Source organism: Protopterus annectens, chromosome 5.part1 (genome assembly GCF_019279795.1).
Source record: "Protopterus annectens isolate FY-2018-M chromosome 5.part1, PAN1.0, whole genome shotgun sequence".
Classification (NCBI taxonomy): domain Eukaryota; kingdom Metazoa; phylum Chordata; order Ceratodontiformes; family Protopteridae; genus Protopterus; species Protopterus annectens.
In genome coordinates, this window is record NC_056736.1 from 368980881 (window position 1) to 368994898 (window position 14018).

Here is a 14018-nt window from a genome sequence, read left to right on the forward strand (position 1 = left end):
CTTATACAGTATGTGACCCCCATTAAAAAAGCTCCAGGCAAATAGTAAACACTTCAACATTCTCACAGGCCCTAACCACACTCCCAAACTTTCAACACATTAACTACGGACAACGAAAAAGTTGCAGTCATTGCATTAGTGAGTAGAACATTGCAGTTATATGCAATAGTAGTGTAACAGGGTTTGCATCAGTATACATTCAACACATCTATGCCTTCAGCAGCAACATTCGCACAGCTGCAAACTACCCTCCCAACATTAGGCATTTTAAACAATGTACAGGCCCCATCAACCTCCTAACCTCTCAGCACAATTCAAACAGCCAAAAAAACTGCAGAACAAGGTGTAACATCAGGGATAGTGTAAAACAGTACTATAAACCTAGATACCAGAACAGTGTTTGACAAACTTGTAAAAAAACTCAAAACCTACTACAAATTCAGTTGACAATCTAACAACAGTTTCAAAAAACAGCAGCTGAAGCCAGTTCTTATCCTGAATACTTAAAAGATCCATTACTGAGCAGTACACATCCCAACCATCTGGAAAATGTACATTATACCCTTGCACAAAGTTGGAAACTTGACAGAACTTAAATTATAGGCCAAGAGCAATTCTTTCACCACTACCTGAACTCCTAGAGGAATGCATTCATTCTCAACCAATAATTTACTTGCCAAATCCCAACACGGCTTCAGGCCTCATGCTGCAACTGCCCTCCTCAGTTATACCAACACCATCAATTTACAAATGATGGTATCTGGCTTTCTCAATTTGTTAAAGGCCTTTGTCAGTGTCTTTCAACAAACTACTAACAACTCTCGCCAACCTTAATCGGATCCCCCTAGCCCTCCACTGACTCCAAAGCTACCCAACAGGTCATAAACAGACATAAAATGTTTACAGTATCTACCCCCTCTACTTCCACTCATATTAGGAGTCTCACAAGGCTACATCCTTGATCCGCTTCAATTCAGTGGATTATCAACCTCAATACCGCCACATCTCTAGCACTCACAATCCAATATACTGACATCGATACACTTGTGTTAACATCTAACATGTAACAGGTCATGTCCCAACCCAGGCTGAAATAAGCTAATTTTCACCACTTACCCCATATGCCTAAGACTATTGACTTAGACAACAGCATCTCACAAGACTGCCCGCCTATCCCTGCTCTAGCCAACTACAATATCCTTCTCTGTCCCATTATTTATCTCCCCTCCTTTGCGTCACCCCTATCCCATTCTCTCTACCTTTCACATATACAGCACATATACCACCAAAACAAAATCCTCTTGCCCCAAATAGCTAACTTACACACTCTCCTAACCAACGGACATTCAAAATTAAATGTATATTACATTTCAAATTCCCTTATATTGTCCCTCGTATAAAATGATAACCCAAACTTATTTTACATATTTCTAGCACCTGTATACTAAAAAGCATTTCTCCCTGGGCCTCCACTGAAAATGGGTTCTATCCCAGTCAAACTATCCAATAAACAAATGAAAAATAAGTAAAGTAAAACTGGTATAACCACAGCCCCTCACCCCCATCCTCTTAGCACAAGAACTCTACATAAAAGCAAATTAAAACTGATAAAACCAGTCCCCACCTCCCCAATCTTCATAGCACAAGAACACCACACAAGTGAAAAACTGGTAAAACCACAGCCCCTCATCCCCCATCCTCTTACCACCAGAGCATGAACATAAAACTGGTACAACCACAACCTGACCCCCCTCACACTCTTAGCACAAAAACTCTACACAAAACCAATATAAAACTGGTACAACCACAACCCTCCCATCCTCTTAGCACAAAAGCTCTACACAAAACCAAAATAAAACTAGTACAACCACAGCCCCAAAATAAAACTGGTACAACTACAGCCCTCACCCCCCCAACCTCTTAGCACAAAAACTCTACACAAAACCAAAAATAAAACTAGTGCAACCACAGCCTTCACCCTCCCAAGCCTCTTAGCACAAGAAATATGCACAAAAAACAATCAACCCCACAAAAAAATAAAGTTAAAACTAAACCCAAAAACTTACCTTTTATGCTTTCTACAGAAGGCTGCTTCCAATACTCTGCTCCCTCTTCACAACTGAAGGCTCACCCGCTTTGCTTGCCTTCTTCAGACCACTCAGTCCCTTTGAAGTTGCCCTTAAAAGGACAGTTTGTCAGACCTTTTGAGAAGTTGCCCTTAGAAGGACAGTTTAAAAAGAGTAGAATCCAAAGACCACGACCGCAGCAAAGGCTAATCCACCACTGATCTGTTCCTGATGTAGTCCGTCCTCACGCTGGTCCAAACCCGGCTCGATCTCTGCACTCTGCTGCTGCTGCTAAGGAACACTCCTCTGTTTAAAAACAAGAGACGTGATCCTTATTAGATGCAGGTGCTTTTTTAAAGGCAGTTTGTGCAGGAAGTGATTTGCAAGGACCAATCGGGTCCTTGCTTCATCACTTCCTACTTTAAAAAATAAAAAAAAAACAAGGACTTCGTTCGCAGGCTGCTGCAGCCAATCAGATCCCTTGTTTCAGTGAGCAGACCTGATTGAGTGCAGCTTGCCAGCGAATACAAAAAAAAAGGAAACACAGTTTTGATTTTCGCGGTCATAGCAGGGTCCAGGAAGCTGGACTATGCAGACGTCCACGAGGAGCTGAGCTGAAGAAGAGCATCGGTCAGAGCAACCCGTGGCTGCTGAATGGGGGCCCTTATTTGCGGGGAGGTAATCGGGGACCCGACGCAGGTTTTGCTGGTGCCTAATGCTGGCTATGAGTGACTAAGGGAGGGATCAGTTGACCAGGTAGTTTTCAGCAGTACAGGACCAAAGGTCAGAGTTCAGTGGTTAAGTACTGTCTTTCTTATATATAGTGTGCTAATATACAGTGACTTCTACCACCTTACTACTTCAGTATTTCTATAGATATACTTACAGCTTTAGTAATTGTTACATACAGATGCATCACACCCTGCAGTGGGGGAAGGAGGAGTTTGCAGAAAGTTATTGAAGTACAAAACGTTCATTAGCTATGCATTCATTTAAACTGCAATGCCATGGGCCATAGTGAATGACATACCATACAAGTACTGGCAATGATAATGACAAATATTAAGAGCTGAACATTAATGGCAGTAATTTCTTGCAGCTCAGAGTGGACGCTTGAAAGTTGCTTGCAGGCAAAGCAACACCTACATGATGCTGTCCTTCAAGAAATTAACTATTTGCTGATGTTGCCATGGTAGCAAACCTTTAACCATTAATTGGATCAATACACCATGATCCTTCCTCCCACCACAAACATTTGGTGCAAATGTATCAGCTCAGGAACTCTCAGTACTATTTGTAGCAATTCAGTTCAAGTCAAACAGCATTCTCTCATTAAAGCAAAAAAAAATATTGCTTTCCATGATACATACTTTCTCAACTTTATTTTTTTCGAAATAAGTATTTCCTACATATTTACAGAGTAAACAACAGACTTCTGTAAAACAAGCCAATAGGTTAGTGAGTAATGTGAAGGGGGTGGAAGGTGATGACATACCTTAAGCCACTCTCTTTCTTCTATTTTTTTATATCTCTACAGCCCCTGGGAAATAAGCTTCATTCGGAAGAAGCATTAGGGAGAATGGTCCAGCTGGTGTCATAACCTCTTAAGTATGACAAATAGTCAAGAAAATGGAAAACAAAATACTTAGCTTATGACAACAAAATACAGTAGCATTGCATAATAATGTACCAGATTTCAACTTGTCAGGGTCTCATAACATCAGTTAAGTTGTCAGCATGTATAGTGTCTGAAGTTTATGCAACTGTATTATAGTGTACCACTGAAGTGAAAGGAAGTGTGCTACATCAGTAGTAAGTACTTTACTAATGAAAGCACAGCTGTCTCTAAAAGAGTTGTTGACAGTATTTACTGTTGAAGTACTTCATGGCAGACTTTTTATGACGTTTCATTGCAGACTTTAACAGTAGTTACTCATTCCTGTTACACATGAAGCAGTAATGTCATAGAGCATACTTCTCAACTGGCCAGATTTTCACACAATGTCCAGATTTTTGCCTCATATTTTGGTCCATTCCTCATAAAATTTGTTTTTCTTGCAAATCACTGAGGATTAAAGGCACTAAGTAATGTCATACATTTCACTTTCAGACTTCATATTATTCAGACATGTCATGCTATTCTAGCAACCTTCTAAGCTCATTAGAGCACTGTTGAAAATCTGTCCCTGTTTTTGGGCTTTTGTCACACCATTATTTTAGACTTTGTCCAGATTTCTTGTGCTAAGAGGTTGAGAGGTATGCCATAGACCCCAAGAAGAACTGTTCAGTATTTAGTAGTTGCATAAATATTTGAAGATACGTAACATAGTTGAATGACACTTTCAGATTAAGTAATGAAATGTTTACTTTTCTGTCATTAAAATAAAGGGTTTGCTTTTTAATAGTTATGAGCCATTTGTATAATTTCTCTCTTTCTCTCTCTCTCTCTTTTATGTTCCCCCACCTTTCTTTCCCATTTATGTTCATTTTTATGGTCCAGAACATCCCACAGCAGCTCAGCCATGAGCTTACCCCTTGCAGGAATACTCACCACCTCCCCCAGCAGTCCAGAGACAGCATGGGTGAGAGCAGTGGTTCCTTACTTGTGGGTCATTCAGCATAAGACAACCCAGCAAGCCAAGACTATAGACTTCAGGACCTCATAGAGCTGCAGCTGAAAGGGGCATCTGTAAGTGTTGTCAACCATACCAGTACCTCCTCCATCAGATACAAGGTTCATTGACTTGGTTAGCTCTGAACATAGGGTCACTGCACCTCTATACCATCAGGGTCACCCTACCCAGGTCCATCAGGATAGGGTAATATTTGTGGTCCTCCCTTTATGTCTGTCTGCCATACATATTTCTCATCTCACCTCCCACTGTCAATCCACCATACAGTTCTTGTCTGCATTCTTTTTTTGTCTGAAAAATACCTTAAGTCTTCCCTAATGCTCTCTCATATACATTCTGCCCTTCTTCCTTCCTCAACTTTCCCTAGTTAAAAAAAATAAAAATGTGGTCTATCTCCACAAAAAAAAAAAAACATACTGACCATCCTCTCCCACCCCCTCCACCATAATCTATTCCTATTGTGTCTCCCTTGAATCCTCTTTCCCCATTTTTCCAGGTGTCCTAGCTGCTCTCTTTCAAACCTTATTAAAGCCAAATGGGATTCCATATAAGGATATCAAACCTTAAGCAGTTTGAGTAAGCTGTGGGCCAGCTTAAGTCAGATTTGTTCAGTGCAAGTTTTTGTAGAAATTCTTAAGAGATCTGCTCACACCTGCAGCCTCCTTCTAAAAATATCTGATACAATTCGTGACTTTACATGCTGGCAGAATATTCCGCATATGACTGCACCTTCAACACCTCACTCCATCTAGCCAGTGTTCCGAAATGCTTCAAGGAGATGACTATTGTTCCTCTACCCAAGAAACCGCAGCCAACAACTCTGAATAACTACTGACCAGTTGCTTTAACCTCGATGGTAACAAAGTGCCTGGAGAGCTGGTCAAAGATCATGTAGCCTCAATCTTACCTGTGACACTGGACACACTGCAATTTGCATACAGGACAAACCACAGTACAGGGGATGCCATCTCACTAGCTCTCCATGAAACACTAACCCACTTAGAAGGCAAAAACTGCTGTGCAAGACTGCTATCAATTTCAGTTTTGCCTTCAACACTGTCATCCCTCAGAATTTGATATTGAAGCTACTTCAACTGGGCATAGACTCTTTTATGCAATTCGATTCTGACCTTCCTTACTGAAAGTCCTCAAAAGGTTCGTGTGGCAGACAACAGCTCTGGAAGTATCATCCTGAACACAGGAGTATCACAGGGGTCCGTCTTACTTTTCACTTTGCTGACACATGACTGCATGGTCACACATGAGATGAATAGAATCATCAAATTCGCGGATGACACCACTGTTATAGGCCTGGCCAAAGATGGAGAGGAGAAGGTCTACAGGAAAGAGATTGATCAACTACTGGTCTGGTGTGACAGCAACAATCTAGCACTGAATGTCAGCAAGACAAAGGAGTTGATTGTTGATTTCAGAAGATCTCAAGTACCACACAAACCTCTAATGATGAAAGGGATGACAGTGAAAAGAGTCAAGAGTAAAAAGTTCTTGGGTGTTCGTATCACGGAGAACTTAGCCTGGTCAGTCCATGTATCTAACACAGTCAAAAAAACTCAGCAATGCTTGTACTTTCTACGTAAACTTAGGAAGGGAAAATTACCAAGCTCCCTACTTCAGACCTTTTATAGGGGCACCATTGAACGTGTCCTGACCAACAGCATTGCAGTCTGGTGTGGGAGCTGTAACAAGCAGGATTGGAAGGCTCTCAAGAGAGTTGAAAGGTCAGCAGAAAGAATCATTGGCACCTCCTTTACACCTCTGGAGGATCTACACAAATGCTGGTGCATCGACAGGGCCAAAAATATTTCCAGCGATCCAACGCATCCTGCCAGTGGTCTGTACATTCACCTGTCTTCAGGCAGGAGATACAGAAGCCTGCATTGTAAGACCACCAGACTAAAAAACAATTTCTTTCCACTCTCCATTACACTGTTGAACTCTTGGGAAAAATTAACTATGATGTCTGTTACATAACTAGCTTATCAAGGGGCTTATTTTATTTTATGGATGTGCAACAACTAAGTGCAATACTAAGGAAGCTGGCCTACACACTGAAGGACTGTAAAGTGCAATATACAAACTGTGCAGTAATTCAGTCTATTCATAGATATGCTGCTATTGTTTCAATTTTACTTTGACAATATTACCTTTATATTGTTCCTTGTCTTTCTTGTCTCCTGTTCTGGGATGGGTGTGGGTCACTGCTGTCCTACTTTACTTACAAATTGCTACTTATTAAAATTCTACTGTGATCTTTTATTAATTTTTCTCTGCCTATATTTGCAACTGTTTTCTGCATTGAGAATGAAGCATTGTAATTTTGTTCAGCTACACTGCTGTACAGTTCTAAATGACAATAAGGTTTTCTTTGACTTTGACACTCATTTCATGTCATTTTACATTGCTTCAGACTGTTGTGGACATCATGTTCCGTGGCTCAGAAATTCAAAAACCAACACCAGTTCTTTGTGCTTTGTTAATGTAAATACAAGTGTAGCTATGCTATTTGCAGATTCACATTATGTGTCTGTGACATATGAATATTACCCTACAGTATATGTAGAACCATTATATACTTAATACTTAGAATGTATTCTAGGAAATAAAATTAAGCCAAAAAGGGAAAACAACTTTTTTCAGGGGTGAGGGGATAATGTTAGAGTTGTTGAGAGATTTTAAAGTTTACATCTACTGCTGTTAGATTAAATTTAGAAGTGGATGCTTTTTCAATTTGTTTTGGAAAATAGGGTATGTTGCTCAACTTTTCAAGGAAGCTGTCATTCTCAAATTTTGGGGAGCGCTGAAAATCTATGATAATTGCAAGCAAGCAAGTTTATAATGTGTTGTAAGAAATGATAAAATGTTTTAATGGCATTACCTAAAGTTGGATTGGGAGTAAAAGATTCAGGGTTTGTCTGTGAAAATGGGAAAATGGTTGTAAGTGAAAGAGTTTATAAGAAAAGGGAGCCCAGGAGCAGGCCTGCTGTCTGCAGGATGGGAAGCCATTTGGTTTTCATTAAGACCTGCAGTGGTGTTCTTTATGCAGCTCAAGAGTTGTGAACTGATGAATTTTGGGTGAAGTCATTTGCAGTGAGGATTGCTTTTTCTAGGAGACAGCAACAATAAGAGGGTAGGAGAACTGGAGGCCATGTTCAACTTGTGCTAGTAAAACCTCATTTCTAACTGCTATTCTATACCCTGAAATCAGGAACTGATGCATTTTCCAGGCCCATGCTATGCAATGTTAAAAGCAAAAGCTTAATATTTGCTCTGGCCATGTACCCAGATACCTAAATGTGTCAGTGGTATTGGTAGCCAATTTTAGTATATGGATGTTTGCTGGGTACCAAATAACAAAGATTCAGTTTTTTGTAGTAAAGAAGAGGTTAAAAAATACAAAAAAAAAATCTAGCAAAGCTAGACTTTCCACAGTGTGGTACCTTAAAACCTCTTGTATCAGAGGTAACATGGGATATATGCAAATTACTCTTTAAGGATATCAGGTGTTTCAGCTAAATGGCAATTCTAAATGTCCGTGACTTTTTCTTTTACTTTTATTTTGAAGTGTATTTATGGACAATTTCAGGCCAATAAAGCCAAACTCCTCTAGCTGTGGACATGCATGTTTCTGCCGTCTTATGGCATCATCCGCACAGCATAAGACAGCAGAAACACGATATGACATTCCTATGTGACCTTTTTACTCATTGTTGTAGTTGAGAAGAGGATACATGTGCTCTATCCAGTTATCAACCTGGGTAAGATTCTGTCCTAGTTTTTTTTAATTATTGCATTTTAATTTATTGCAATTTAATTGTCCGAAATTCAGCATCTCTAAGATAGTAACTATAGCTCTTCAAAACATTTTAATTACTTCAAACAGTTTTATATTCACCATTATCTATGGTGGTAATAAGCTGGAATTTGTGAACAAGATAAAAATATCTTGCTACTGTCTTTGATGTCAAGTTGACACTTAGCGACCGGGTGTCAATTATTTTCAAGTTATCTTGTTTCCATTTAAAACATCTTCCTTCTAAGGCAGTTTTCATGGTTGTGCATGTCCTGGTATTTTCTCATCTCAGCTGCTGCTACTCCCTTTACCTACAGCTTTCTAACACAGAACCTGACCAGTGAAAATTAGTGCAGAATTCCATGGCTAATATTCTTACTGGTATTCCATATTGCTTCAGCTCTGTATACTCTGCATTGGCTACCTCTTTGATCTATTACATTTAGAGTTCTGGTGTTGATGTATTTATCCCTGATAGTCTGGGTCCCCCACAGCTGAAACAACCCATACATCCCTGTCAAGCTTTAGAATCCCCATCCCTGCAATTGTTGGGGAGTTCATTCATCTTTTTTGTCAAGCACCTCATGTCTAGAACTTTCTCATGCATAGGGTAAGGATATCCCCCATGCTAGCCACTTTTAAGAAGTCCCTAAAGTCCTCCATTTTTTCCACTGGCCTATGTTTATTTGTGAATTCTTTCATCTGATCCTTATTTGCAGATTGTGCACAGCGCTAACTATCCTTATTTCAGTCTCTTTTTATTGTAATGGTCCTTGGACACAAGTACCTTAATAAAAATGAGTTTGATCTCTATTTAGTGTTCTAAAACTGGTCATATTGAAAGAATATTAGTACTCTGATTTGCTAACATGATTATTAGTTTGAATAAAAAGCTGCAAGAATGATATGAAATATAAAGAGTTAATTTAAAAATAGTATAAAATGCTAAAAAATAGAAAGCAGTAAGTGTGCTGGAATAGCTTAATTTAATATTGGCATCTATATAAAGGAGTATGTTATTGAGAAATAAAGTCTAAAAATAACTGCGCAGATGGCAGCTGGAAGGACATTAATGAAGTAAAGAGATGTAACATCAAACAAGATAAAGTTAGAACATCAAGTTTCAGATAGTGCTAGAATGCCATGTTTCGGATAATGCAAGACTGAGTTTCCCTGGACCACCGAACTTGAAAGAATCAAGGACAAATCATAAATTAGAAGAACAAAGAAAAGTGTTATACAAAGGAAGATTGTAGTACATCAGACTGAGAAAACAATATCAGACTTTTTGGTATAAATATGAGTGTGTATAAACAAGCTTTGGGAATTTGCCATAGAGAGCTGACAGCATCTATGTCGCATGCTTGTATATCCGAAAGGAAAATGTAATAATAAAATGCATATTAACTGAAGCAGTTGTCTCAGTTTATGTATTGTACTTAATACAATACAGTAATAAGACTAGTTGATCACAATAAATAGTTAAATATACTTTGGTATGCATGTAAATGCAAATAACAGCAAGAAACCAGCAGAAGGCAGTATATAATTCTTTACATATCATTCCTGCTATCCCCCAGACATAAACAGAATGAACAATTGGATAAATTACATGCATAATTCATATAATACAAGGATAGTACTTTGATTAATGTAGTGTTATTAAGACTGGTTACAAACTTGTGGTGTCATGACTCAAATCAACACAATAGTTAGCTAGCATTCATATCTTAACATGTATTCCTAGTGAAGAATATTAGATGCTGCTGAAAATATGAATGAATATGTACACACACACACACACACTCACTCACTCACTCACTCACTCACTCACTCACTCATACATGCACACACATACACACACACACACACACACATACACACACAAACACACCACAGTGGGATAGAAAATTAAATCTAGTCCTAAATGTTACCAAAACAGCAGAAATATCAGTGTTTAGTGGCTGCAAATACAGTTTTTTGTTCACTAAAAGTGTGCAGTCTAATACTTGGAATAGAGTTGGGAATTACAATTGAAGGTATCCTACTGTAAGCACCAGATTCTATATTATATGATGTAAATAGACCAAGTGAATCTAACTAGTGTGTATTAATACAGTAAAGTTGGAAGCAAAAGCCAGTAGATCCTGGTCATGAGGTGTATTAACAGGCAAAGTCCTGAGACAATTTAGCCATATTCCAGCAGTCCTGCTCTTTCCCATTGTGACCACTTTGGCAAGACTCTCCTCTTCCATACAAACCCTTCTATTTATGAAGACTTAAGTTAGTTGTTCATATGGGTCTGTATTATATATTCGAAGTTTCAAAACTTTGAATCTCATATGTTTGCCAACATATGAGCAAAGTTTGAAACATCGAAAATAAAATAAAAATTTAACAAAAAAAACTTACCTGAACACTCTGAGCAGGGGGACAAGTCCCCCTGCACCCCCCACACCCCTCCTACTTAAATATACCAACTCTGAGATTGTACTTCAGTGCAGAAAAAGGAAATGCTCCCATTCTGCGCTGTATGGCGCCGTTGCTTTTAACCTTCAAACTTTTTAAAGTTCGATCATATGGTGTCGACCATATGAAATTTGAACTTTAAAAAGTTTGAATAATTAACAGGGACCTATTCATATACTGAACTTCTGTGCTGTTTCCATTTAAATGCCATAAATACTGAAGATTTTACATTTGACTGGCATGGAAATCACCTGCTGCTACATTGTTACTAAGTAATATTGTTTTGCTACATATAAATGTTGTCTAAATTCTGGAATTTTTTTTTTTTTTTTACTTTTGATGAGAGAATAGTTAGCAGTATTGCATACATTATTTCCCCCTCATAGTCCTACAGATACATTACCTCTGCAATAACCTAACATCACTATCTTCCTATTATGAAAAACTGATCGTAAATATTTGTGATGCTAACATTACTTTTCCTTTTGTTGTAGGTATTGGCGTTGGAATGTTGACTGTTGCCACATTAGTCTCCTTATATTACAATGTAATAATTGCCTGGACCTTCTTCTACCTTGGTTCGTCATTCCAGTCTCCTTTGCCTTGGTCATGTGATGCTGCCCAAAATGCACCTTACTGTAGTGTGGTAAGTTTTCACACTCTCATACCTGCAGAAAAAGTAGAAAAAAAAAAAAGAAGTTATGTCTTATCATAACGTTCCATCTGTATTGTTGATCCTCATTCAGTTATTAAGTATGCGTATCGATTCCAAGCTCAGAACCGAGCCAGCTATTTTCCAAGCTCGCATCAGCTACAAACTCTCGAGCTAAACTCTTACCCATAATCCCCCTCTCCCTGTTACCTCAGATTGAGTTTGCAAGTCAATAGAAGGTAGAGGCTACCTCTGGTCAAATGACCTAAGAGAACTGGATGGTGAGATCCACTAGAAGCCACAGGAGGGGAAGGAGGGAGGGTTGTAATGACTGAACGAGGATCAACAATACAGATGGAACGTTATGGTAAGACATAACTTCTTTATCTGATATTGTTAATCCTCGTTCATTCCTTACTTATGGGACAGAGTCCCCAGCTACCTCTATTCCTGGGAAGCTCTCATGGAAGGACATTCCTGAGCACCATAGAACCAAAAGATGCTCTTTCCCTGGTGGCCAAATCCAATTTGTAATGATTGATGAGGGTATGAGGCATAGCCCAAGTTGTAGCTGCACAGATGTCATGTAAAGAAGCTTTGGCATGGAAGGCAGCAGAAGTTGCCACCAACCTTGTCGAATGAGCCTTCATGGTATTAGGTAATGGAATATTACGTTGTGTATAAATGAAGGTCTCACAGTCTTTCAACCATCTAGCTAGTGTGACCTTAGCAACAGCAGATCCTAATCTAGGTCCAGAATAGGCCAAAAATAACTGGTCAGATTTACAACAGGACCTAGTCCTGTTTAAGTAAAAACGGATTTGCTTGTGAATATCTAGGGTATGTAGGCAATACTCTCCTCTATTTGAATGATTTGGAAAGAAAGCTGGCAATTCAATGGTTTGATTAATGGACATTTCAGAGATCACTTTTGGCAGAAATGAAGGATTAGTTCTCAAAGATACTCTATCTCTATGAAAAATCAAGTATGGACTCTTGATGCATAAAGCTTGAAGCACAACGATATGTCTGGCAGAAGTAATGATGATCAAATACAAGGCTTTCCATTACAAATATTTGAGGTCGCAAGAAGAAGATGGTTCGAAAGGTGGCATTGTCAGAGCTTGTAGAACTAATGACAGATCCCATGGTTGAATAGGTTCTCTAAAAGGTGGCTTCAGATGATTCACACCTTTTATGAAGGTCTTGCACAATTTGTGTGACATAAGAGAGGAGTCTTGGACACCCTCATGGAAATTAGATATTGCAGCCAAATTAACTCTAATGGTAGAGGCCGATAGACCCGATTGAAAAAGGTCGGCCAGATACTCTAGTATTATCGACACTGGTGCTGAGAAGGGATCTACTTGTTTTTCTTTCAACCAACTGGTAAATCTTTTCCACTTGCTTAGATAAGTAATTCTAGTGGAAGACTTATGAGATGCAGTGAGAATGTCACGTACTGGTAAAGAAAGATCATTTTGCCTAGCAATCAAGGGAATTGGAGTAGCCAAGCTATGAGCTTCAGGCTGTACAAGTTGGGATGAATCAGGTTCTGCGGATGTGAGATCAACTCCGGAGTTGGATGGAGAATCCATGGTCAATCTAGTAGGTGAGGCCAAAGGAAGGGGAACCAAATCTGACAAGGCCAATATGGTGCTATGAGGATCACCTTGCTCTTCAACTGACAAGCTTTCTTCAGAAACTGGGGAATGAGGGGAAAAGGTGGGAATGCATAAAGAAGACCCGAGGGCCAATCGTGGACTAGAGCATCCCTGGGTGACTGTCCCGGAGGGGGAATCAGGGCAAAGTAGTTGCTGCATTTGTAGTTGGACGGGGATGCAAAGAGGTTGCAGCAAGGGCAGCCCCAGCGGTGGAAGATCTCCGCCGCTATCAAGGGATTCAGGGACACTCGTGAGGGTGTAGAATGCACCTGCTGAGTCTGTCTGCTATCACGTTGGAACTCCCAGGAATGTGTGTTGCTAGAAGAAAATGGTTGGTAGCCATCTCCCATTGCCATATCCTCATGGCCTCTCGACAAAGAGGGTAAGATTTGGTTCCACCTTGTTTGTTGATGTACCAGACCACCACCATGTTGTCTGACTGAATCGCAATCATCCCAGATTGCAGCAGAGGATGGAATGCCTGCAATGCCAGAAGCACCACCCTCAGCTCTAGAACATTTATATGCAGTTGGGCCTTCAATTCAGGCCAAGTGTCTTGGACTGTCTGTCCCTGACATAGCCTCCCCACCCCATCAGGGAGGCATCCATGGTCACTGTAACCTTGGGTTGCTGGGGGGAGAAGGGGCGAGACCATTGTGACGGATTGTGTGTCATTCACCAATTTAAATCCTGTTTGCACCTGTAGGTTACTCAAATCTTGGC

General features: G+C 39.7%; 1 protein-coding gene across 1 annotated transcript in view; it reads left to right on the plus strand.

Annotated features, from left to right (window-relative positions):
* The window catches only part of LOC122803429 (sodium-dependent proline transporter-like), a 906432-nt gene that overhangs the window by 425221 nt on the left and 467193 nt on the right, over positions 1 to 14018 (plus strand). The window contains exon 4 of the mRNA XM_044073039.1: positions 11474 to 11625. Within this exon, the coding sequence (XP_043928974.1) occupies positions 11474 to 11625 (152 nt within the window). The remainder of the gene's footprint in view (positions 1 to 11473; positions 11626 to 14018) is intronic.